This window comes from Hylobates moloch, unplaced genomic scaffold (assembly GCF_009828535.3).
Source record: "Hylobates moloch isolate HMO894 unplaced genomic scaffold, HMol_V3 SCAFFOLD_16, whole genome shotgun sequence".
NCBI lineage: Eukaryota > Metazoa > Chordata > Mammalia > Primates > Hylobatidae > Hylobates > Hylobates moloch.
Window position 1 is genome coordinate 41,179,686 of NW_026652291.1, and position 25,977 is coordinate 41,205,662.

The 25,977-nt window shown below is 46.6% G+C and overlaps 2 protein-coding genes across 10 annotated transcripts in view; one reads left to right on the forward strand and one right to left on the reverse strand.

The window, feature by feature from the left end:
* The window catches only part of ESR2 (estrogen receptor 2), a 69,843-nt gene extending 62,061 nt beyond the window's left edge, over nt 1-7,782 (forward strand). Inside the window, exon 9 of one of the 2 annotated variants that reach the window (XM_058429962.1) lies at nt 7,191-7,782. In XM_058429962.1, the coding sequence (XP_058285945.1) occupies nt 7,191-7,257 (67 nt within the window). In that variant the 3' untranslated portion in view covers nt 7,258-7,782. Of the gene's footprint in view, nt 1-1,214; nt 1,432-7,190 lie in introns of those variants that run through there. The other variant, XM_032179784.2, reaches the window with a different exon arrangement.
* A 528-nt stretch (nt 7,783-8,310) lies between these two features.
* The window catches only part of SYNE2 (spectrin repeat containing nuclear envelope protein 2), a 379,604-nt gene continuing 361,937 nt past the window's right edge, over nt 8,311-25,977 (reverse strand). For 2 of the 8 annotated variants that reach the window (XM_032134991.2, XM_058429958.1), the window contains exons 102-115: nt 25,427-25,577; nt 24,883-25,065; nt 22,926-23,063; nt 22,023-22,217; nt 20,574-20,850; nt 18,667-18,806; nt 16,560-16,674; nt 15,678-15,880; nt 14,444-14,644; nt 13,077-13,205; nt 11,406-11,597; nt 10,243-10,329; nt 9,744-9,793; nt 8,311-9,470 (exon numbers count right to left, since the gene is read on the reverse strand). In XM_032134991.2, the coding sequence (XP_031990882.1) occupies nt 9,263-9,470; nt 9,744-9,793; nt 10,243-10,329; nt 11,406-11,597; nt 13,077-13,205; nt 14,444-14,644; nt 15,678-15,880; nt 16,560-16,674; nt 18,667-18,806; nt 20,574-20,850; nt 22,023-22,217; nt 22,926-23,063; nt 24,883-25,065; nt 25,427-25,577 (2,269 nt within the window). In that variant the 3' untranslated portion in view covers nt 8,311-9,262. Of the gene's footprint in view, nt 9,471-9,743; nt 9,794-10,242; nt 10,330-11,405; nt 11,598-13,076; nt 13,206-14,443; nt 14,645-15,677; nt 15,881-16,559; nt 16,675-18,666; nt 18,807-19,691; nt 19,761-20,573; nt 20,851-22,022; nt 22,218-22,925; nt 23,064-24,882; nt 25,066-25,426; nt 25,578-25,977 lie in introns of all 8 variants that reach the window. The other 6 variants (XM_032134990.2, XM_032134988.2, XM_058429961.1 and 3 more) reach the window with 6 other exon arrangements.

A 25,977-nucleotide genomic window follows, 5' to 3' on the forward strand; every position in this document is an offset into this window, starting at 1 on the left:
TTCTTTCGGTGGCATCAGGAAATTAAGGATAAGACTTAAGAGAAGTGGTGGACCCAGCAGATTTAGGAAGGCAGGGCTGTAGGTAGGGCATGTTTCTGATCAGGAAATGTAATTCTGTGTGCTGATGAAGAGGGTGTGCAGTGATGGCTACTGTTGGTACAATGATGCTCAGTGCTTGGTGTCACCCAGGATGAGGGTAGCCTTGCCCTGGAGCTGGAGGAGGGGAGGGGAGGATGGAAGGTAATTAACTGGTCACTGAGGAGGCAAGTCTAAAGGCTGTGGGGAAGGACAATACACACCTCGAGAATCTCGAGAGATGAAGACCTCTGCCTTTCCCCTTTAATGATTACTCAGCATACAGCCATTTGCAGAACAGATCCTGTGTTTGTAGATTCCTTCACTGTAAATTTATCTGCTTGCTAAAATTTATTTGTAACCCCAAAATCAATATTCGTGGTGTTTTTGAGGTCATGAACAGAGTGGCAGAAATTTTGAGTTGCCCTTTAGGCACAGTCCTAGCTGAGATGGAACAAGCAGCTGCTCTCCTACTGTCAACAAGTGTCCTTTACTTGGTCTACTTAGTGCCATGGTTTTACATTTTTGTGCTTTTGGTGAGTGACTTCACTATTTAAAATGGCCCCCTGGTGTGGTGCTGAAGAGCTGTCTAGTGTTTCTTGGCGTGAAAAAGCTGTGGTGTGCCTTATGGAGAAAGTATGTGTTAGTTAAGCTTTGCTCAGGTGTGAGTTATAGTGCTGTTGGCCATGAGTTCAATGTTAATGAGTCAATGGTATTTATCACATAAGGCATCTTTAGAAAGAAACACACATAAAACAAGGTTTTGTATTGATCAGCTGATGAAGATGTGGCCAGAGGCTTGCAGGAACCTAAACCTGTATTTCCCCTGGGAGTGAGGATTCAGTGTTCACAGTGACTTTACGGAACATAATTACCGCAAATAATGAGAATTGATTGTCCTATGTGCCAGGCCATTGTAGGTGTGTGGTGGGACACAGAGGCTGACAAGACATCGTCCTTGCCCTTGAGCCTAAATTATCAGGAGGAGCTGGATGCATGAGCCATGGATAAATGGGCTGGGGGAAGAGTGGGGTTAGGGGTGGGGTAGACTGGCTCTGAGCAAAGAGAGCTGGGGAAGGCTTCAGTGTTCCTGTGGCTGCCTCGGAGGAGGGAATCTCAGCACCTTTTTGTCCCCATAGTAACAAGGGCATGGAACATCTGCTCAGCATGAAGTGCAAAAACGTGGTCCCAGTGTATGAACTGCTGCTGGAGATGCTGAATGCCCACGTGCTTCGCGGGTGCAAGTCCTCCATCACGGGGTCCGAGTGCAGCCTGGCAGAGGACAGTAAAAGCAAAGAGGGCTCCCAAAACCCACAGTCTCAGTGACGCCTGGCCCTGAGGTGAACGGGCCCACAGAGGTCACAGGCTGAAGCGTGAACTCCAGTGTGTCGGGAGCCTGGGCTTCATCTTTCTGCTGTGTGGTCCCTCATTTGGTGATGGCAGGGTTGGTCATGTACCATCCTTCCCTCGACCTCCCCAACTCCCAGGAGTCAGGGTGAGGAAGCCACAGTTTTCCTTGTTAGCAGAGGGCACATTTGAATGCAGCGTTTCCACACTCAATGGTCTCATAGGATCTCAATGTGATCTTTCTTACTTTCCATCTTCCTTCCTCCCCTTTGTGAAACATCTTAAAGGTTTTGGAACGAATGGTGGAAATCTGACTTGGAAGGGCTGCGAATCAAAGGGGAGAGGAAGTGACACACTTACAGAAGTGGGCTAACCCTTCTTGTGCAGCACACACTACCCTTCCCTTTGAGAGTTGACCTTTGCTCTTTTCTGGACCACTTGATTGTAAGATTGAAAACCCCTGTGACAACTGCGTACTTACCTCCCAGGCCTGTGGGGACTGATCATATCATGACGCTTATTCTGTCAAAGGCCAGAGGGACTGTGGTCAAGCTGGGATGTGAGTCACGTTCTCTCCCTGACCTTGCTACCAGCTGCACACAGATTCATCCCTCTTGATTTGTATTCGCAGAGCCTGCCAATAATTTGGGGTATGTGTGTATGAGCATGTGATCATTTTCATGGAGGACTGTGGGAGATACAAATCTCCCTGCTCCTGGAGCTGCCCTTCCTTAAACCTGTTGTCCCATGGGGCTAGCGTGGGTACTGGAGAAAGGCCGTGTTTGCAGGAATGGGGTTCTCTCCTGTGAGTGTGGGTGACAGCCACAGTGTTTCCCCGGGGCACTGTGGATGCAGTTTCCATCTTGTACAACCTCATAAGTAGCAGCCACAACTGCCACATCAGCCACCCCAAGTAGTCAGGGACACTTTGGGCTGTGGATGTGCGCGGCGTACTGTTTTATGGATGGATGAGTAGCTATGCACCCCAGTGTGTCAGCTCTGGGGCCACACTGGATAGTCTTGACGAGTATGCCCCTTGAACAAGACCCAGTTTGTGAACTCTCCTTAAACAGAAATATTTAGGGATAATTATTTATAGCAAGAAAGAATTCTTTTACACTTGAGAGCTCTTTTAAAAATATTTTCTTATTGGAAAATTTATATGGTGGGCTGGGTGAAAAAGAAACAGTAAAAATATTAGTTCTTATTCCAAGTGGAACATAAATAGGACATGAAGAAGGGCACCTCTGAAATGATAATTTTAACTCACTTTTTAAAAGATTTTGAAATTTTCAGTTTTGGAAACACAGTGAATGTGCAAAATGAGTAACAGCATACTTTGGAAGCCAACAGTTAAATAATCATGTTTCATTATTGCAGTAATGTTTTAAACAATTACCTTGTGATATATTAAATATATTTTCTTTTTGAAAATATGTTCACTTTGGGTAGCACATCTTGTATTTACTAAGTCATTAGGAAGATTACATTCAGTGTTACCAAGACTGGTTTTTGCTAGTAAGACCTTGAATAATCCATAATTTTGATATTGGTGCAATTTTACTAAAAGTTGAGCTTAGCTGTTTCAGAAACGCTTGGACAAGTACCTAGAGAACACACTGATGTGTGCTCTGAGGCAGTTTGAAGTTATTCTTAGTGACTCAGTGTTACAGCCTTAGTAAGATTTAGTACAGGCAGGATAAGCTTGGTTTCATAGGAACCAGGGAACCAGTGTTAGTGTCAGCTTCCTTCCTCCTGGTCAGCCTAGAATCCCCCACTCCCAATAGAGGGGTTTGGAAGCTGGAGAGTAGGAAGTAAGAGGCAAAGAAGGCAGCCTTCTACAACTCATTATCTGCTAGTGAAATTCTATTAAATGTATTTTTAAAAGAGATTACCAGGTAACAAAAACATAAAAAACCAAAACAAGGCCAGATGTGGTGGCTCACGCCTGTAATCCCAGCACTTTGGGAGGCCGAGGCGGGCAAACCACTTGAGCCCAGGAGTTTGACCCCAGACTGGGCAACATGGAGAAACCCTGTCCTACAAAAGATGCAAAAATTAGCCAGGCATGGTAGTGCAGGCCTGTAGTTCCAGCTACCTGGGAGGCTGAGGTGGGAGGATCACCTGAGCCTGGGGAGAACAAGGCTGCAGTAAGCCAAGATCGTGCCATTGCACCCCAGCCTGGGTGACAGAGGGAGACCCTGTCTCAAAAAAAAAAAAAAAATTGCCACGGAATATAGATATAATTTTTTTTTTTTTGGAGAGTAGATCTTAAGACAGAGTTCACTTGTTCTCCTGGGAGTGAACTGGCAATGGCAATCCCTTTAGAGCCTCGAGTGGGCAGTCTCAGGAGCACCACACAGTGAGTTTCCAGCTGAGCTATTCTCACCGAATCTCGCTCTGTTCTCACGGAACCCCTCTGTCAGGCCTGTCTCATAGTCACTGCCCACCAGGACTGACTACAAACGATTTGACCCTAAAATGGTCTTGAAGGGATTTTTCTCAAAAAATTAAGGTGGGAACACAAGACAAAGCTGTCAGCCTAGTAACAAATCCAAGGACTCTTAACTGCATTAAAAATAAAACAGTGCAAAATCGGCGGGAGCTGTGCAGTGCGAGTCTTGATCTGGAATACTTCCCCTGCTAACTCAGCTGGAAGGGCAACTATCTTAGATTTCGGTGAGGAAGAAAAATCAGTTACCAATACTTGGCAGAGCCATATTATGTATCCATATATATTTATGTATATAAGTGGAGTTGAAGCAATTCTAGAATTTTGTAGCATGTGAAAACAGGGTTTGGTTCTTATTTACATCTGCTAAGGGACTTTTCAAATTCAAAGTGAACCTTCTGTTTATAGGCCTATTTGAAACAAAGTATCTTAATAAGATTTGACACCTTTTTTTTCTTTTTTTTTTTGAGACAGGGTCTGACTCCCGTTGCTCAGGCTAGAGTGCAGTGCAGTGGCGCCATCATGGCTCACTGCAGCCTCAACCTCCTGGGCTCAAGCGATCCTCCCACCTCAGCACCCCATCCCACCCCATTCCCGCCCTCGCCGAGTAGCTGGGACTACAGGTGCACACCACCTACTCCTGGCTAATTCTTTTAGTATCCGTAGAGATGGGGTTTTACTATGCTCCCCAGGCTGGTCTTGAACTCCTGGGCTCCAGCGATCTGCCTGCCAAGCCCTCCCAAAGTGCTGAGATTACAGGCGTGAGCCACTGTGCCCAGCCCCGTCACATTTTTTTAAGTTGCTGAAAATCTTTTAAAAAGATAAAAACACATTATTTAGTACCTAAAGATAATATCTGTGCCAGACACAGTTGTCAGTGCCTCAGACATTCACATTTTATCCTTATTATAATAACTGCTATTTCCTGATTTTCTGGTTGTGGAACGAGACATGGTCTAAGCAAACTTGCTCAAGGTCATGTGGGGAATAAGTGATTGGGCTGAACACAGGCAGTTCAAGTCCAGTGCTGACAGTGACCATGCACTTCAACCAGTTTAAAAATTTAAAGAAAAATATTTTAAAACTGCAGAATCTGTGTCTCAGGTGCAACCTGACATGCACGGCTGCTGTGATTTAAATGGGGCCCCCTTGTGATACCCCCTCACCTCCCACCACAATGTCCAGAACACCCCTACAGACACAGTAAGTTTGTAAACCTCTCACATAAAAGTTCAACTCCAGCTTTCACATCTGTGTAAATTAAAGCCCACGGGGGCAAATTCACCTATTCAAGGTCATAAAACTACTCATGGCAAAGCTTGGACTGGCACGCAAGTCTTCTCCTTGCCTAGCGGGCCAGTATTGCTCCTGCCCCAGGACTTGCTTCTGTGAGAATCTGCTTTGTGAGCTGAGTCACAGCAGAATGGAGGGGCGGTGAAGTTAGGGTTGTCTTCTGCTGTACCTTTAGATCCCATCTCCTCAGCTTAGATGAGTCTGCATGAGCCTTTACAGAACAGCAGCAACAACAGATGGGAAAATAAGATGCATATTCTGTTATTCCCATTGTCCCATCCCAGGTTCATAAGCTCTAGTGGGTACTGCGATCACCTCCTATCTGTCTGTCTGCGACTGCTTTCCCCAAACGTGGAATATGTTCCTTGGAAGTGTACTTGTGTAAAATTCACATCTTTTAGGCACTGCTACTTCCCTGTGGAGTGTGATATACTATAGTGTGAAAACACGACACTTATTTTTTTTTTTTTGAGATGGAGTCTTGCTCTTCCCCAGGCTGGAGTGCAGTGGCGCGATCTCAGCTCACTGCAAGCTCCGCCTCCAGGGTTCACGCCATTCTCCTGCCTCAGCCTCCCGAGTAGCTGGGACTACAGGCGCCCGCCACTACACCCGGCTAATTTTTTTGTATTTTTAGTAGAGACGAGGTTTCACCGTGTTAGCCAGGATGGTCTCGATCTCCTGACCTCGTGATCTGCCCATCTCAGCCTCCCAAAGTGCTGGGATTACAGGTGTGAGCCACCGCACTCGGCCTACTTATTCTTTATAGCTCTCAAACTTGCTGGAATTTTGGCCCCAGTGGCAGCTCTTGAGATGTGCATTGTCTGTGATGTATGATCGTAGTGCCATTTTTGTTGCTTTGGAGTGAGTCAGGGATTTTTTTTTTTTAATTCCAAGGATCCTACTCACTTGTAGGGCAGCCACTGGTAACTGGTGGTGGGTTTCCTCTACGGGAAGCACATAAGGAGTGGCGATACCAGCCGCGAACAGTTCCTGTTAACTGTACAATGGATGTTTTTCCATTTGTTTCCTCTGTTGGGTGTCTAAATGCCTTAACCGTTTATCATTCAATGTGTACTTCAGAGCCTGTTGGTTGGCTATAATTTGCCATTTTCTCAGACGAATGCTTTGTACCATTACACTAATTTGTTGACTTCATTTGCAGGCTTTACATTTGGGCCTTGTAGAAATGAATGTTTGCTGCTGTGTGAAAGCAGATTTTGAGACCTGCTTTCCCTTCCTCCAGGGAGTGTTTTCCTTACTGTGTCCCTTTAATATCCATGGCACTGTTGCAGAGAGTTTAACATGATATAAATAAAGTGTTTCATTATTTTGGCTTTAAAAATGTATTTGTTGGGGGTTGAGTGTAAGAACTTACAGTAATTAGGCTAAGTAGTGTCTACATTCTATTCTGAGTTCTATTATTTTGGGGTTAGAGAGTCCTTTGAGAATTTGATGAAAACCAGGGCTAGTCTTCCTGGGAAAGGGCACCTGAACACATATGCTGGAGTATAATTTCAGAAGAGTTAAGAAGCTCTGCTTTAATGTATCTTCTTAAAAAGAACAATTTCATCTTTAGTCAGCTAATCTCACACTTGTGATTGATTTATGACCACAGGTCCTGTGTATACAAGTAAAATGCAGCTCACAAAAGTCCTGGTATCTAGTGCATCAATTATTTGGATAGATTTTCTGTAATCATTCTATCTGAGTTTGATTAGAATTATATCCTTTACAGATGGGGAGAAAATTCATTCATTTGAACTTATCTTAGTGCCAAGAGTCATGTGAAAATGTCCCTTCCATGTGGGCAATGAAAGATTTGCAGACGATATAAAACCCAGACTACCTCATAAAAGAGTTCTGGGAATACACTGAGCTTTGAGTGAAAGAAGCTGCAGTGGGCTCCCTGGAGATGGGGAGCAAACCAGCTTAAAGGCCCTTATCCTGAGGAAGAGACAAAAATTGACATGCACAATATTAAGCTTTGAAATGCAGACCACACTTCCTTTCACTGCAACTTAAGGGCAGAAAAGGCCTCTCACTCACTCACCTCATTTGGAATGAAGATGGAGACAGACTCTTTTGCCTGAAGCAACGATGGAGCAGTGACCCTCTATCAATCAACTCAGTGGCCTAAAGAAAAATCTTGGGTAACATTTTTACTTCAATTTCCCTCTGGGATCATTTGTAATCCATGAAAAAAATTATTTTAAAGAGTTAAAATACTTTGAAGTTATGTGGTTAAAAACCACCTTCCTTTCTATTATCAATCCAACAATTTGGTAACTTTAAACGCTGAAGGTAAAGTGAAGACGGCTTCTCTTCCGATGGTCTCCTTAACTGCCCAGGCCTTGCTGACGTCTCACCCACAAGGGGCACCAATGTGGAAAGCTGAGGCTTCACCTACTGATGAGCTTCACTGGTTTCCCCTGAGGTTTGTGCTTGGCAGAGAAGGGGAGGAGGGGACTGGGATTGTGTGGTCAGCTGTGCCGGCCAACAGATGCAGGTTAGGAACTGTGTTCAGTATCATCTTCCAATCAAGAACGGGGAAATGCTGATGCCTATCCTCTTTGTTTAGGTAGAAAGTTAAAATGCTACTGGACTTAAATGGGCAACAAGGGGCTTTGCCTCTTCACTTGCCATGGAGAGGGCTGGGAATCCAGGCGCGGTGGCTCACACCTGTAATCCCAACACTTTGGGAGGCCGAGGTGGGCAAGATCACTTGAGGTCAGGAGTTTGAAACCAGCCTGGCCAACATGGCAAAACCCCGTCTCTATTAAAAATATAATAATTAGCCAGGCATGGTGGTATGTACTTGTAATCCCAGCTACTCAGGAGGCTGAGGCATGAGAATGGCTTGAACCTGGGAGGCGAAGGTTGCAGTGAGCTAAGATCGGGCCACTGCACTCCAGCCTGGGTGACAGAGTGAGACTCTGTCAAAAAAAAAAAAGAATAAACTGGGTATAAGATCCTTCCCTTTGTGTCCACCTCTCATGCCATGCTGCCTTCGCTATTCCCTACAATATCTGAGGGTCACAGTTTGAGTAATTTACACATACACAAGGGTCCAGAGCTAAGTTAATTCTGTAAGACTTAGAATAAAAGGCCCTCTCCAAATATTTTAAAAATAATTTTTGTTCTTTGGAAGATTAAGCATACCATTGAACTGCTTTGTTACAGAATTCAGTACAGCAGAAGTCTGGCTAATTTTGTTTTTTAATGAGAAACATCTGAGTTGTACATATCACAAACAGCTTCAAGTTTCTGTACCAACCCCCCGCCCCCACCCCCGCCGTGGCCAAACAAAGTTAAAACCCAAAGCATCACTTTGGATGTGAAAAAGTCTTAGAAAATTAACTTACAAAAGCATCCCTATCAAGTCGGTAGTTTGGCATTTACTGTACAGTAGTCAAAAGCTCCAGCTAAAATCTAATTCTTTTTTTAAAAAATCGAAGTTTACATTATTCATACAGATTGGGCATTGTTAAAAAATATGCACAAATAACCACATCCATGCAATATAATTTCTTTAAAAATTTAAAGCAATATAAAAGAGCAGAGCTAGGTACTGAACAGAACATTTTGGTGTATAACCGGTAGCTCAAAATTGCCAGCTGATTGGAGTAAAACTGATTCTAAGCATATTAAATATGATTGTTTCCATCAGCTAAGGGTGCCTATAAGTTTCTGAACCGTTTCTAGGGTGGAATGTGCTCGCTTGCTTCTATAATATATGTGATGGACACCACTGCACATTGACCATACCTACATTATAATAATGCTGTTTTACAAATAAACCAGAATTCACAAAGTGCTTGGCTCTTCAGGAAACTGACATTTCCAGAGATCCCTAAACGAATCAACTAGTTCTGCCAAAATACCCGGGGCACCTGCCATGCAGGTTCCCTGCTCCTAGGGAGGAACACAATTTGAAAGCTGCCCTGGGCTCCAGGGAGCCCGAGCTGGGTAAGCCCAGAAGTCTGCACAGGTCCCGGGACCTTGCCAACACTAAGTCACTCAGATTGGTCTGGGGCCACGTGCTGGGCACCCTTGGCAATCAGGCAGGTGGTGTGGCACTGTGGCCAGCTATGCCCTCTATGTGGGGGGTGGCCCATTGGTGTACCTCAGCATGGGGTAAAAGGACCGGGCAAAGTTGTTGGCCTGAGTGCAGCTGTAGTCTTCTTCGGAGGAGGGCAGCAGGCAGGCCAGGAGCAGCAGCAGCAGGAGGAGCAGCTGCAGGGGCAGGGCTGCCCGGATCACCCTTGAGAGGAAGGAGCGCTGTGGCCGTGTGCTGCCGGGGACCCTGCCAACAGAGGAGGATGAGAGCTGATTGGGAGGCTCCACAGGCACAGCCCACTCTATGACCTAACCCCCTGCTTATGTAAGTAAGAAATCCAAGACCTGAGATTTAAATGGGGCCAGCAGTTGGGGTTCAGTTTCAGAGGAGAAAACCAGCCCTTTCCAGACAAAAGAAAACCAGGTTTTTGCAAGGACCTTGATAGTGGCATTGGCAAGACCGAGGCAGTGGGAGTGTGGAGCAGGGGAACGCACTGCTGTCACGGTAAAGCCCCGTTACCTGCTCTCCGTCTCCTCCTCGCCTTCTGTAGTTCTCACTGCTCTGAACTGCTGGGTAAAGAAACTCCAGTTAGTTAGTAAGTTGAAGACAGTTTAGTCCTATCAATGATAAAAAAAAATCCTCTCTTAAATTATATACCACCTTTATGTTGTGTTACAGCCAAACTTTGGATCCTAGAGTAATACAATTGAGATTAAATGTCACCTGAAGTAGGAAACAATTAGGTTAATCTACTCAGAGTTTCAGGTCAAGTTTGTTGATGTTTTTAATGGCAAAATCAGGAAACCCCTTTGGCAACACTATAAGAGCTCTCATTCACAACCTACTGTGATCCCAAAGAAGAGTGACTAGAAGGCAGACTGTAAGCCTCTCTATGGGTCAGCAGAGACCTGTGCTGTCCTGAAATGGCTAATGGGCTCTTGGAATCCCAAGTTTCCCTCATCTCAGTGACTTTAAAAAATAACCAGTGAGGTTCTCACAGAAGGAAGGGGCTTCTTACCTTTGCTCGGGGAGCTGGCACGGATGTTGCAGGAGGCTGGTCCCCCGAATCTACCTCGTCGAAGCTGGGCAGGGGTGGGGCCGGGTTCTGAAATTCAGACCCCAAAGGTTGAGCACAGAAATGTGTTTCATGCATATTCCTCATGATATAGCTTACCCTTCCCCACCTTAAATCAATCTTTTATTTTTGATTTGTTTTAGACAGTCTCACTGTGTCACCCAGGCTGGAGTGCAATGGCACAATCACAGGTCACTGCAGCCTCAACCGCCCAAACTCAATCCTTCCAGCTCAGCATCTTGGGTAGCTGGAACTATAGGCATGCACCACCACACCTGTTTTTTTTTTTTTTTTTTTTTTGGCAGATGGGGTTTCACCATGTTGCACCATGTTGCCCAGGCTGGTCTCAAACTCCTGGACTTAAGCGATCCACCTGCCTTGGCCTCCCCAAGTGCTGGGATTATAGGCATTAGCCACTGTGCCCAGCCTTAAATCTTTCCTGAAGGGGCTCTTCTATTGCTCTCACTCCCAGCAACAACAGACTTTTTCAGACAAAAAGGAATGTAAAGAAGGAAAAGCCAACCCATATTAAAAACCAACCCATAGCACAGAGCTGGGGAGACTGAGTTCAGCAGCAGCAGTTTGAGTTGACGGTGAGCTCATCACAGGTCGGTGATGAGATCATGTGGCCATCAAGAGTCTAGTTTTGGCTGCTTAGGAGAAAATAGACCTGCCCTAAGTCTGGTGAGGCCACAGTCTGGGTATTCCCTTTGTTTTGAGTTGGATCCCATTTTAAAGTAGGCCAGCTATGGTGGCTCATGCCTGTAATGCCAGAACTTTGGATTGCTTGAGGTCAGGAGTTCAAGACCAGCCTGGGCAGCATGGCAAGAACCCTTCTCTACAAAAAATACAAAAATTAGCCACTTCCTTTAAAAAAAAGTTTAAAAATTGTCACCCACCCCCACTCCCTTTTAAAAATGACAAAACAGATTCAAAGAGCTCATGCAGCTCTTTAAGTCCCCACAGCTAGAAAAGGGCATGACATGAGGCCCCTCTCAGACCACCTGGCCCTTGCTTCTGGTCTGTTAGAGCATGGCTGCAACACTGCTGTCCTGTCTGCATGTAATATGGTAATCTTTACATTTAAAAGCTACAAATAGACTCACCTGGGTTCCCTGCAAAGACATTAAATCTTGGGACACTTGCTCCCGTAACTGTTTGAGTTTCTTCTCAATAACATGCACCTTTTCTTCAGCTTCAATATAGTCTTCTCCATGTCCCTTAATGAGAAGGCTGTTTGAAATCTCCTGTAACATGTCCACTTGAGGTTGATGTTCTACCAGCTCCTTTTCCAGTTGCTGAAAACAGAAAAAGTGTGTGAAACAGTGACTTGTCCAAAGGGAAGTGAGTGTGGACACAGGAGGTTTTTCTCAGTACCAGAAAAGTTCCAGAATGAATGATGGGTTGTACTCAACTCCAGAACCTTCTATTTCTCATATCTGCCTGTGTCCTCCAGCCCAGCACTATTTAGATAGCAGGTGGATTATACCCTGCCCCTATTTTTAATTTTTTTTCACTCTGAAGACAATTGTGATGCTGGAGAAATGAGAGGAAAGAAGTGAGGCAAGTGGTGTGGGAAGACCAGGTCCCTCATCCACCACGGAAGGAAGTAAAGGGAAACTCTAAAGTCAATCAACCGAGAAACAGCAGTGTAACCATAGAGTTCATACCAGGCAAATGGGCTTTCATTGTTAAGGGTGGTTATCTTGCTTGCAATATGGCCACTAGACACACGTGGCTATTCATTTATTTTTTTGAGATGGATTCTCACTCTGTCGCCCAGGGTGGAGTGCAGTGGCACGATCTGGGCTCACTGCAACCTCCACCTCAGGATTCAAGCGATTCTCGTGCCTCAGCCTCCCAGGTAGCTGGGATTACAGGCGCCTGCCACCATGCCCAGCTAATTTCTTTTTTTGTATTTTTATTTTATTTTGTATTTTTAGTAGAGACAGGGTTTCACCATGTTGGCCAGACTGGTCTTGAACTCCTGACCTCAGGTGATCCGCCCATCTCAGGCTCCCAAAGTGCTGGCAGCCACTGTGCCCGGCCTACATGTGGCTATTTAAATTAACTAAAATTAAAAATTCAGTTTCAGTCACAATAGCCACATTTCAGGTGCTTTAAGCCACGTGAGGCAGACAGTGCAGACGCAGGTCATCTCTATCACTTCAGAAAGTTCCTAACATGTTTGCAAAGCCCCAGTCTCTAGAGCAGCGGCGTCCAGTAGAAAACTATAAACAATGGATAGCACTCTGATTAAAATTTAAAACATTTAAACCACATACAGATTTATGGATGAAAATGTCTCCTTGAGCACCAGTGAGAATACAGAAATCTCATCTTGGTGTGTCAGTGACAAATACACGAGGACACGACTCTACTCCAAGAAGAAAGATTTTTCCATAGTGGATACAGAACACCCATTCAGCTCATCACAGGTGCGGAGCAAATGAGCACCGTATTTCTCCCCAGTGAGCAGGATTCACAAGAGAAAAATACTTCCACTCAAATGGCCTTAAGTTTCTCAGGATATCGAGAGCACCTATGTCCTCAGTTCTGTGGATTGTGGCTCTCCATTCCTGCAAGTCATTTGGCTTCAGAACTACAAAGGGTTGCTCGGTAAACACCAGTTGGAGGAATACTAGGGCTGAACTCGTGCATTAAAGGCAAACACCACTGGCACAGTTCCTGAAATACTAGGCGAGGCTACCTGAGTGTGCTGCCTCTCTGGGGCTGACAGGCTGGTGGCGGTACAGAGCCCTTGGGAGGAAACTTACCATTAGTTCCCTCCGACACTCCAGGAGAGCCTGAGGGTCTGCCTTTGGATCGGTGACATAAGCCTTCTGCCTCCGGTTCTCGGCACTCGCTAACCAGAGCAGCAGATTTTGACTCAACTGGTGGAAGTCCTTAAAAAACAACACACATCAGAGCGTGACCATGTCTTAGAACCCTGGAAGACGGCATGCTAGGAACATGGCTTGCTGCTTCCAATCCATCACAGTCATTTGCTTTTCTGGCCTTACCCAGTGAATACAAGGGCCAGCTTTAAACTAAATGCCAGGGCCACAAAATGAGGAAGAGGAAAGAAGGAAGGCACTCGGCACAGTGCCAGGAGGCAGCGAATAAAAGTGCCACCGTGAAGGTGGGGCTTCAGGATGCCCGGCTGATTTTATATATGAAGGCTACACGCATTCCTCAGCCAATCTGCTGGGTTCCAGTGGCGGAGGGCAACAACCCAACAGGACAGGCTGGGGTGGGCTCACGTTCCCTGAGACGCAGCCAGAGCTAAGCAGTGGTGCAGAGCTCACACCTGCTGTGCATTTACTGTGTCAGGTGCTGGGCTAGGATTATACACACTGCCTCATTTACTCCTAAAAAGAACCCTTTTAAGGTTTTTTTTGTTTGTTTTTTTTTTTTTGAGATGGAGTCTTGCTCTGTCGCCCAGGCTGGAGTGCAATGGCGTGATCTTGGCTCACTGCAACCTCCACCTCCCAGGTTCAAGCGATTCTCCTGCCTCAGCTTCCCGAGTAGCTGGGACTACAGGCGCCTGCCACCACGCCTGGCTAATTTTTGTATTTTTAGTAGAGACGGGGTTTCACCATGTTAGCCAGGATGGTCTCGATCTCTTGACCTCGTGATCCACCCGCCTCGGCCTCCCAAAGTGCTGGGATTACAGGCGTGAGCCACCACGTCCGGCCTTAAGGTTCTTTCTAAAAAGAAAATGGGAATGATTCCCATTTTCAGATGAGAACACTGAGGTCTAGGAGGTTCAATGCTTTGCTCAAAGTCACATGGCTATTAAGCAGTAACTGCTCCTCTGCTTCAAGGCCAGGTCTCTTAATCACTCTGGCAAAAGGACAAAAAGAGGAGTTGTGGGGTGGCATCTCTAGCCTACAGGTCGCTTGCAGGAACCCTGACTCCAGGAGTGGCTCTGGGCCTGGGCAACAGAAAAGAGACCTGGGACAGGGAGTGGGTCTCTCAGATGGCTGGTGAGCCTCTGTGCAAACAAATGGTACAGCACGTTTCCTGACACAAGCCACATTTGGCTGCAGCAAAGCAGCCTAACGATGATAAAAATATCTGCTGCTCCCACCACGTGGGCCTGGGCACCGGCTCTGGGAGGCGGGGTGCTGAGTCAGCGTACCTGGCACTGCATGAGCGACTGTCGTAAGCCCCCTCTCCAGCTGTCCACTGCGCCCTGTGCTGCTTCCCAGAGCAGGCTCAGCTGGCGGAGTCTACTTTGGAGCTCTGTGGATTCGGGGCTCTCGGTTTGCAGAAATTCCTTGCTGCTCACGTTGACAGAGACCACTAATGCCTTGTAAGTGTCAAAGGCTTTCAGTATCTCCTACCAGAGAGAGAAAAGATGAGGTTAGGAGCTCTGAAAGTAGGGAGGAGGGGCTCATTTTGAACCTCGTAGGGTACAAGTTTTCCACACACTTTTCCAAGCTGCGGCCACAGAAATGAGAGTGACCTTGCCTGTGACTGGCTGGAAAGCATCAGGTGAGGGAGCTGCCTTAAGGTCCGTGAACTTGGCCAACAGGGCCCCAAAGTAGAGGCCTGCTGGAGGGAGGAGACCCTGCTGACCTCTACAGGCCCTGCTCTGCAACTGGCTTAATGTTTCTGGACCAGACTAAAGGTCTTCCAGATAAAGTATATGTGGTTATCCTGCATTTGCTCCTAGATATCCCAGAAGTGTTATTCCTTAGGAGGAATGGTAACCCCTAATATATTAACACAGATAGTAAAATAAAAGTACAAATATGAAGGGTACCTGGATCCCCCAAAACCCCTGCCCTGGGTCTCAGGAGCTCAGGCTAATGCTCATGGCACCCTTAAAGCGCAGGGCTCAAACTGTCCCTTTGCAGCTCCCTGGGCTAGTTCCAGTGGGGTCAGGACTTATGTAGGTGACACATCCTAATTGCATAAAAGGGTAATGAGGTCAGGCCACGGGATTCATCAGTAGGTGAGCTGGTCCTTTCCCAAGCCCTTTCAAGGAAGGTTCCACCACTAGTCTTTCCTAGAACTGTGCAGCACACAGTTTGGAAGAGTGGTTTTACACTGCCTGACAGTGTCCACTAGCACCTCCAGAAAAGTCTAGAAGTGCCTTGGATGTCAGATTTTTCCATCTCTGGAGATCTGAGCCACACCGCCCCAGTACTCTGGGATCAGGATCATTTGTAGATACTCTTCCATATAAAAAAAAAATCTGCATCTATGTCCTTGCCAACTATGGAGCTGAAATGGAAGAGAGTGACCTCTACATACACCATCTGCAAGCTGCGCCTATGCCACTAATACACGTGATCTGCTCGTCCAGCATAGCAATGCATTCACATGCACATTCTGAATCCCTCTTCCCCGCCACACCTCTAACTCACCTGCAGTCTCTTCACTCTCAGTTCTATTTCCTGGATATTAGAGGGAGGCTTTGCCATCTTTAACATTTCCAGCTCTGCTTCAGTTTTTTTCAGCCAAGTAGTGATGGCGCTGATATCAGAGTTCAGCTGTTGCAAATTTTGTTTTATTTTGAGCTTATTGTGAAGCTCTTGTGCTTGAATCAGCTCCCATCTGTCAAAGGCACCTGGAATTTAAAAATCGCCAATTAAAAAAAGCAATAATGCAACAGATTTCTCTGCCTCCAGCTAATTAGGGGTCAGGGTGATTTAAAAAAAACCAAAAACTGTAGGGGATTCCCCTGACAGAAGGGTCTGGTTTTGGGAGTTCTCTCTTCTCCTGGAATGTGGAATAGCACATGATCTGAGGCCTACACTCCCACAGAGGCTGGAATGAAGTGGAAGGTCTGTGTGCTACAGTTTCAAGCTCAACAGTTCAGTTCCTGCTGAATTTTTTCAGTTTCTCCCTTGGTCCACAAATGACCAGGTCGATGCTGTCAGCTTTAGATTTAGGTGAGTAATTACTTTTATAATTACTGGGCTGGTCGAATGAAGAGACACTTGAGACAACACTGATCATCATCCTCATGTCTGATCTTTACACACAAATGTAGAAAGTGAAAACCTGCACTTCCTCAGGAGGCTTATTTTACCAACATTTAAAGAATAGTTTTCAAATTACACTGAACAGCCTAGGAATTTGTTCATGAATGCCAATCGCTGATTTAAAAATAACATTGGTTGTTGTAGGGTAAGTCCCCCAGTTTTGGCAAATCATATAGTTGGTTAATATCTAATGAATCTGTTGATCAAGGACTTAAATACCATACTCCGCCTCTCTGGACAACTGCCAGTTATAGGCAGTACCTGACTGCTGCTCTGTGATACCAGCCAGTCTCCTGTCTTCCTGCTGTGGGCTGCCATTCAGGACTCGCAGGCCTTCTTTGCCACCATCCGTGCCTGGAGGTAATAGTAGCTTTCCCTAGAATAAGCCAGTTTTTAAGTTACCATCTGTAGATATTAAGGATATCTGAAGAACAACTGGATTCATTTTATATTAACAGTGAAGAAATGAGATGGGCCCCTTTCCTTTGAAGGGTACCTTGCTAGGAACACAGTGGTGCTTTAGTGTCTAGGTAGCATTTATAAGCTGGCAAAGCTGATGGCAGAAATAAAGCCTCAGCTAAGGCCCAGGGAGAGGGAAGCAGATGAGATGTCAGTGATGGGAAGAAAATGGTCTGTTTTAATTGGCATGCTTCCAAACACCCCTCAAATGAACCACGCGAAACAAATGAGAACAATTTGTTGAGCTTACCAGACAGTTACTGTTAGCACTTTTAATTTTCATAGTGTTTTACAGAATTTTAGTTATCCCTGTCACTCTGTAGAGGTGGTTGGCATCATTATCACAGAATCAGAAATACACAGAGGATGAATCTGCCTCCCAGGGGCATTCGTTACCAAGTGTTTATCTTTCACCGCACATACTGACACTTCTGTTATCACACAGCCGATTGGGCTGTTATCTTGGGCCTCTCCAAAAATAAATGTGTCCCTTTTAGAAAAGCCCTGCTTTCTTTGTCTTTCTTGTGTCTGTATGGCCTATTTGTGCAGAATGAAAATAATTTTAAAAACCCTTCAGATTTGTGGTGATGCATCTGGCTTCAGACACAACAAAAGGGTTGAGCTTTTGAAACCGGCCAGGTGAGGAACACAGGCGTAATCACAGGAAGGGACAGCCAAGCCACACGAGCCAAGGATGTAAAGCAGAGGTCAGGGACTGCGGTATTTCCCCCGTCCTATTATTCTTTTTAAAAATGACACCTGCTTGTTAAGCAAGAGGAAGTGTTTCTGAATTGGACACAAACAGCCCATTATCGACTGACTTGGATTTGACCATGCAAAGGCAGGATCTTCTCCAATGATGTAACGATATTCTCTCCTTAACTTCTCTCGCTGCTGCCCTAGGCTGCCCTCCCAGGAGCTGCCTAGCCAGAGCATGCCAAGAACTCAAGGCAGCTGAGGAAAATGTAACTAAGAAGAAACAGCCATTGCTATAAACAACAAACCAACACAGGAATAATAATCACGACCATTACTTCTGAGGACCTTCTTTTACCTTTGTACACAATAATCTTAACAACAACTAGGTGAAATAGCTTTAGCCTCAGGTGAGAAAGGCTTACAGAAGCAAGGTGAAGTGCCTCAGGTACCATGGCAATGGATTGGCAGGGCTAGGAATCAAATCCGTGTCCACTGCAGCACACCATCAAATCTGAAGTTATGATTTTTTGAAATAGGATGTATGGTCAAAAGGTTAACGTAACAAAGGCTTGAAGGCCGGATGCAGTGGCCCATGCCTGTAATCCCAGCGCTTTGGGGGGCTGAGGCAGGTGGATCACTTGAGGTCAGGAGTTCAAGACCAGCCTGGCCAACATGGTGACACCCCCGTCTCTACTAAAAATACAAAACTTAGCCAGGCATGGTGGTGCACACCTGTAATCGCAGCTACTTTGGAGGCTGAGGCAGGAAAATCACTTGAACCCAGGAGGCAGAGATTGCAGTGAGCCAAGATCGTGCCAGTGCACTCCAGCCTGGGTGACAGAATGAGACTCCATCTCAACAACAACAACAAGACAAAGGCTTGAGAGCTCAGGAGCAGTTAGGAAAGCCAGCACCTTGCTTGCTCACTATTTGCACAGACACCTGACTCGACAGTAATAATGACTGTTATACCACACCAACATACACAAAGATGGTTTTTGGCCAGAAACCTATCTCTAAGTCTAATCGGTTTTGCCGGGGTTTTAATGAAGTATGGACAGTTCAACAGAGACACTGTCACCATAAGAAAACCAACTTAAAATATGCCTGGGGAATGAACACACGCAGTTTACACCAAAATCTCTCTCTCTTGCAAATGTAAGTATGACTCACAGACGTAGGCCGTACTCCCAGTGGAGTTAAAACTTACATAGGGTGGTTTATAAGGGGTGCTGGACGCAGGGGGAACAGGTGGAACATTCCTGTCACCTTCCATTTGCTTGTAGTGATGCTCGGGACAAGAAGGGCTGTCGGGAACATGCCATGAGTGGCCATCCGAAATGGATTTACCTGAAACGAAAGACAGCAAGCGACAGTCTATTCTCTCCTACCGAACAGGTCATGGGTGACATGGCATCAGTATGAGAATGAGTTCTGCAGCTTTCCTTGCAAAGCATGCATGTTTGCAAAATGTCAGTATGTCCCAGAAGAGAATGAGATGAGAGTCATGCAACTCAGCAACATTGTGCCTTCACTAGATGGGTACACAATGGAGCACGACCAACATGATTTGCTGCGGGATGAGTGGCGTTTTGGAGCCAGGGTCTCGAATGGTAGGGACATTGAGTGGCAAGGCCGGGTCTGGGGACCAAGATGGCAGAAGGCCTCTAAGGAGTGAGGGGAAGAGTGAACATCAAGATGGACTTGGGAACCAAAGGGCTCCTCAGGGCTCTCCCCGACCCACCATGGCAGATAGGGATGGGGCTAAGGATGAGGATTAGAGCTGCAAATCAAGGAAAGGAAGATTTTTTTCCTCCTATGGCAAATTATCAGCACCTTTACCCCCCACCCCCCACCCCTTTCCACCAGGGGATCCCAGTAAAGCAAGGAAACAGTTCCAAACCAAGCCACCATGAAGAAAGCTTGGCCCATGCCAAAGGACTTGTTAGATGGAGGAAAAAATCATCAAAAAAGGCATCACGAAAAAAATTCCCTCTGCACAGGCCTGAAGGGAGGACAGGGCGTTGGCATCGAGACGGCTCTGGCTTGGATGGGGTTTTGTAAGGAGCACGCAGTTATGGGTGAGTACGGCAGTGTAAATACACCATGACACAAGGACCAAGGCGCATGGTGTCCACAGAAGGCAGAGGTAGACACGACATGGGAGCGAGGTTGAGGATGCAGTGTGCGCCACAGGATGCTGCCATGTTGAGACATGCATGGGCGGGGGCCTACCAGAAGACGCTTTCAAAGTTTTTGTGGTCATTTTAAGATATGCCTCAGGATTTTCAGGGATTTCTACATCTGAAAAAGAACAATGTCATTTGCCTCGCTGGAGGTGCCTGAAGATTAATGCCCAAGTATTAACACACAGTAGAAACACTGTCAGCTGGGAGGAGAAAACTACCCTTTATTTTTTTAATTAAAAGGATTTTGAAAACCAGAAAGATTTTTTTTTTCCAGCCAACTCCTGACTGTCCAAAGCAGGACACTGGGTATCGAAGGGAGAAGCTCAGTCTGCTGACACTCTGAGAAACTCAACTCAAAGGGAGGGTGGGCACAGTGGCTCATGCCTGCAATCTCAGTACTTTGGGAGGCTGAGGCAGGACTTCCTGAGCCCAGGAGTTCAAGACCAGCTCTGGCAACAGAGCAAGACCTTGTCGCTACAAAAAACTTAAAAACTAGCTGGGTGTGGTGGCGTGTACCTATAGTCCCAGCTACTCAGGAGGCTGAGGTGGGAGGATTGCTTGAGCCCTGGAGGTTGAGGCTGCAATGAGCCGTGGTCACACCACTGCACCTCAGCCTGGGTGACAGTGTGAGACCCTGTATCAAAAAAAAATCACTGATGAGTCTCCCAGCCAGAGCCATCACTGAGTAAGTAACCTTAGTGTCTGAATGTGAATTTCATTTTTTTTCCCCCTTTCATTCCACCTGTGATGAGAGTGAGCCAATTCTCAGGTAAGTTAAGAGATGGGCAGGACAGAACACAGGAAACCACAGAAGTCAGGGTCGGCCACAAGCTGGACTCTTGGTCATCAAGAGCTGGCCGTGTTGCTAAGGGGCTAAAAACATAGCCAAACGGGTCACTTTCCAGGGTGCTGGGAACCCAGCTGTTACCTGACAGTGCGCTGTAGTATGGGCCTTCCTCGTCCTCTTCGTGAGAGGAGGAGCCCCCCACGTCGCCTGTGTGGTCCCACTCCAGGGGGATGGAGTCCACGCTGACAGGGGTCTCGCAGCCAGACCGCTCGTGCCCCGGGGCCACTAGATGACACAGGGACTGAGGAGATGTCGGTTCCTCGCTTTCTCCCCGTTTACGCCAAGAATCAGTCTGGATCTCTCTGGGGTCTTCCATGTCCGTTTCATTCTCAGAGGCCTCCTTTTCATCTTCCAAGCCCTAAACCACAGTATCCAGTTGTTAGAATTAATCAACTCATAGGCTTCTGCAATTAGAAGAGCACGAGAAGTCTGCCTATCCAGCAGTTTCCAAAAATAACTGCCAATAGTATTTCTAAGGCAGCTTTAAAAAGATCAGGTTCCCAGGTCCTGTTTCTGGTTATTCCAGTTTAGACAATCTGGAGTGGGGCCTAAAATCCGTTATTTTCCCCAACCTCCAGCTATTTTTTCTTAGGAAAAAAAAGCTGAAGTTTGTTAATCTAAGTTAAACAACTTTATCTAGGAGATAAGGAAATGGTGGCCAAAGTTTCATTGCTGGTTAATGGCAGGTTCCTCCAAGAATCAGACAATTTTTGAAAAGGACATTTGAATGTTCTGGGTAAGACTCAAACTTCAAGAACCAGATGCACCAGGTTCGTTCTTTCTTATCTTCCAACTTAACTGCTCAGTGTCTGTATCCTGCTTGTGTCATACTGTCTCTTTCGGTCTAAGAAAAATGACTCTAAGTGGCTGTACTTAAAAATGAGAAATTGTAGGGTAATTTTTGAGGCTGTGTCTGATGAAATAACTACAGTTGAATGTGGACAGTTAGAGACACAAAAAAAGAAAGAGTGGCCAGTCGTACTGGTCAATGGTTGTCATTCAAGCTTCAGGCACACAAAGGCAGTACACTTTGAACAGTGGCCTAACTTCACCTGAACTTCCCAAAAGGGCCTTTCGTCTGGGGAAACATCAAAGTTGCTTTTGAAACTCTCGTGTTTTCTCTTCCAAGGTGAGAACAAAGCATCAGAAAGGCACAAATACTAAAAGCTTCCAGCCACTAAGAAAGAGGGAAGGGCAAATACATTCCCAAGTTACTAATGTAAGAAAAGCCAGAAGAGTTCTTCAAGAATTCTAGGGGTAGTGGCGCATGCCAGACAAGCCCGGCCCTGAGGAATACTCAGGAATACTCGCGGAGCGTGCGCCTCAGAAGTGCCGTGCTTTCCACCGGGGAATGGGAACGTGTAAGTTATTGTGGCTCTATATTAATAAAAGTAGAAATTAAAATGTTTTGATATAGCCTTTTCTTTTCAACCAAAAAATAAACCATAATTAACCATTATAAGACAGGTCTCCTAATTCTTTAAAACTCTGAGCAGCTCAGGTGCCGTTTCTAGGCAGCAGTGCCCGTACCGGAGTGCAGGAGGTGAGCCGCCGGTGGAACCGGGAGACCCTTCCGAACACCTCCTGGCAGTAGCGGTGGAGTTCCTCCAGCTCATCCTCAATCAGCACGGCATCCAGGGGCTCGCTCTTCTGAATCAGCTGCTCCCCAAACACAATGAGCTGATCGATCTTGTTGGTATTTAATGTAATTTCCTGTTGGAAGCCCTGTTGAGAGAGGAGAAAGAAAAGATTTCAAAGAAAGTTACCCTGAGCTTCCACTGCCTGTTTCTTCTAACGGGGCCATAGAAAAGCATCCAAATGTCATTATTGTTGTTTTCCTTCACCTACTACTCTAGCTTTAGTTTTTAACTAAGTGACAATGACATTTTAAGAATTTTAAATGATTGTCTATATTCCCCCTCATGGGCACTGGCTTTTCCAATTAAAATAATTCTAAAAGTTTGACACGGGTGGACATTACTGTTACTGGGTGTGAGAGAAAGAACTTGCCATGGCAAAACTTGGTGGGAACAGAACATTTCCCATAATAAGCCACGAATGGGCATTTGCTTTTGCTGACACAATGATATTCACTGGTGCTATTTTACTAGGGAAGGCAAATTTCCATTTCTCAACCTCTTCCAAAATCTAGCCAAGGAGAGAATTACAGTGAGATTAGCCTGTCGTACAGATATCAGAAACAATGGGAGAGTGGACCTCTGTTCTTGGCCCCACTGGTGACACCAACACTCCTGGATCGTAAAGAACAGTGTCCTTGCATGTGATAATCTGGCAGTACACAGGTGGGATGTAGCCTGGCTGCTTTAAGGATTCTGAAATTTGCTCTCAGAGTATCGTGTGAAATTTGCACTTGGCCAGCTCTCCCCCACAAAGGTGTGTTCTTTTGAGAAGAGCTAGGGAAGCGGCCCTCACATTCAGTTGGCGCATCTTGTCATCGGCATCACTCTCTGAGAAGTGCTCCACGTTGGTCAGCTGCAGGTCCATCTCTGTGAGCCACACCAGAATGCTCTCCCTGGTGCCCTCGAATTCTTCCCTCTGGTTGGTGAAATGCTGCAAAAGTGGGGAGGAAATCACATTTCTACTGACCACAGAACAAGAGTTCAGACAGACAGCGAGGCCACCTTCGGCCACAAGAAAAGGGTACCCAGAATACTCAGGGAGAAATCTGCCTCTGGGGTAGGCAGAAAGCCCCAGAAGCACTGAGTTCAGAGGCTGGGGTCTAGTCCTGGCTTTGCGAGATCAAACAAGCCCCTTCAACTTCTCTGAGCCCCAGCTTCTACGCTGGCAAGTCGGGGAGACAGTGGGAATGTTGATTATGGTCTCTGAGGTCCTTAAGCATTTGAAATTCTAAAATTCTCTAGTCCAAATCAGTGATTTTCCTCTGTCCTTTGAAGAGCCCCCTGAGGGGCCAGGCCAGGCCTTCTGCCTGTTTTATACATCGGCCTTTTGCAGCTTTTGCTTGACAGAAGGATTTAGTAGCTTCAAGATGGAAAAGCCCTGATTCTCAGGATTGAGGCCAGCCTGGTGCCCCTTTCTGCCTTCACTGATAGAATTCTGAATGTGTCTTCCCAGAGAAAGACCCAGAGCAGTTTTATCATCTCCAATCAAGGATGCCTCTCAGGTTACCGCTTCACAGATAGGCAGCTGATGTTCAGATCAGTATAGCTTCAGTGCCAAACGAAGGCAGATTAGCCACAGCCAGATTGGCAGGAGATAATTAATGCAAGAGGCTGGGCATGGTGGCTCACACCTGCGATCCCAGCACTTTGGGAGGCCAAGGTGGAAGATTACTTGAGGCCAGGAGTTTGAGACCAGCCTGGGCAACATAGTGAGACCCCATTTCCACAAAAACTAAAATCAGCCAGGCACGGTGATGCACGCTGGTAATCCTAGTTACTCAGGAGGCTGAGGCAGGAGGATCCCTTGAGCCTAGGAGTTTGAGGCTGCAGTGAGCTATGACCTCACCACTGCACTCCAGCCTGGGCAACAGAGTGAGACCTTGTCAGGAAAGAAGAAAGAGAGAAGAGAGAGAAAGAAAGAGGGGGAGACAGGAAGGGAGAGAGAGACAGAAAGAAATGCAAGGGAGTTGTCTAGGTTACTAGAAAAGCCAATGTCTTCCTGAGGAGGGAGGGAGGGAGGGAGGGAGAAAAGAAAGGAAGGAAAGAAAGGAAAGAAGGAAAAGAAAGAAAGCCTAGATTCACATCTTTCTAGAATGGGTTCAACAATGCCCTGCCCTGAGAACAGATGCAGAAATTAAAACTGTGTCCTGTAGTCCCTGCCTGTGACAGTCCTTTCAGTTTATACCTGGACTCACACAGGTTTACACTGCACATCTTCTGAATGGTAGAAATCTAAGGTGAATATTTACCTTCAAAAACCAAACCTTTGTGTGCTCTGAAATTCAGAGAATAATCATAGTCCCCAACCCCTCAGTGCAGACAGGCCCTCTTGCATTCATGTGCCTTGTCCATCCTCCTCAGTGTGAGAGCTGGTGGGTCCCATAAAAACAGACAGATGGGGCTCCTTCCAGGGGCCCACGTGTTACCTTTTCCAGACCCAGCAAAGCGGCGCCCTGGACTGTGAGCTGACATGCACACCACCACGGGTTATAAAAGTTGTAAAAAGAGCTGTGTGTTGGTAACACAAATCTCATCAACAGGCCCTGCCTAAGAAGCCCCACATGCAAATCCCCCTTTTAAAAAATGAACGTTGGCAGCTTTGGGCTTCTTTGTGTTGGAGGAATGTTAGAACAGCTCAGGCCTGAAGTGAAACCTTCTAACTGCTGCTTTGTGCGACAAGCCTGCCATTGCGTATCATGCGTTATGTCTCCCTGAAAATCTACACCCGAGCCAGCTGCAGAGGAGCTCACCCTGAGTCTCCGCAGGATGGCTGTGACCCGCCTCTGAAGGTTGTCCCAGCGCTGGTTGCCCTCGTGGACCATCTGCTTCAGCCTGCTGGCCGTGTCTGTGCGGTTCTCCCGGGCCAGCCGCCGGTACTGCTTGTTGATGAGCTCCAGCTGAGTGAGCCGCTCGTGAATCTGCCGCTGAAAGGCCTGCATCACACGGGAGAGGTCAGAGCCAAAGTGTGCAGGGGGCCAGGACACCCTCCTTCCCTTCTACATCCCAAGCGACCTGCTGCCAGAGGTTCATCCCCAAACTGCAATGGCAGCAGAGGGCCTAATTCACCAGTCCTGATGCCAGCTACAGAACAGGCTTTCAAGTTCATTACATAGCAGCTGCCATACATCAGCAATGTCTTGCAAAGCTGTCTCAGCAGCTGGGGGCAGGCTGTGGTTTGGGCAGCCCTCGCCAGAGGTGAGGAAGCTGGCTACTTAGAGGAAGTCATTTCAGCAGCCCCCAGGCTTGCTGCAGGCTTGGTTATGATCAGGAGACTGGGATGGAGAAGGTGTTTACCTCAAACCTCTTCAGTTCCTCTTTGGCACTCGTGTACAACACCTCTGAGGAATTTGGGCAGGCTGCCGTCCTCTCAGCTGACTTGAGCCAGTCCTCAAAGCGAGAATAGTCGTCTAAAAACTTCTGCCACAGGCGCCACGTCTCCTCGATTCTGATGGGAACAAAGCAACTTAACACAAGCCATCCCCTCCAAGCCTGTGCTTTTGCACTTCTTTTATCCCGATACCCGCACGGTTTAGCAGGGGAGACCCTGTTACCCCTTCTGGGAAATAACAGGGACGCCACTTCTTGTCTGTGCTCCTCCTGCCTGGGAGCGCCAAGCAGCTCAGAGCTCCTGCTTCACAGAGGTTAAAAAACTAGGAGACAGGGCTGCCTCCACTACTGCCTGGCTAGGTCAACAGAAGCACAGTGGCCAGTCCACAACCACACCCCACACAGGACAGCTGGGGAGAGACATTACTCCTGTTACATTTTTCTTGAATAAATCCTTTGATAAGCATTGGGCCTTCTCTGCCAATACCTGGCACATTTCTAAGTGAAATGAACAGAAT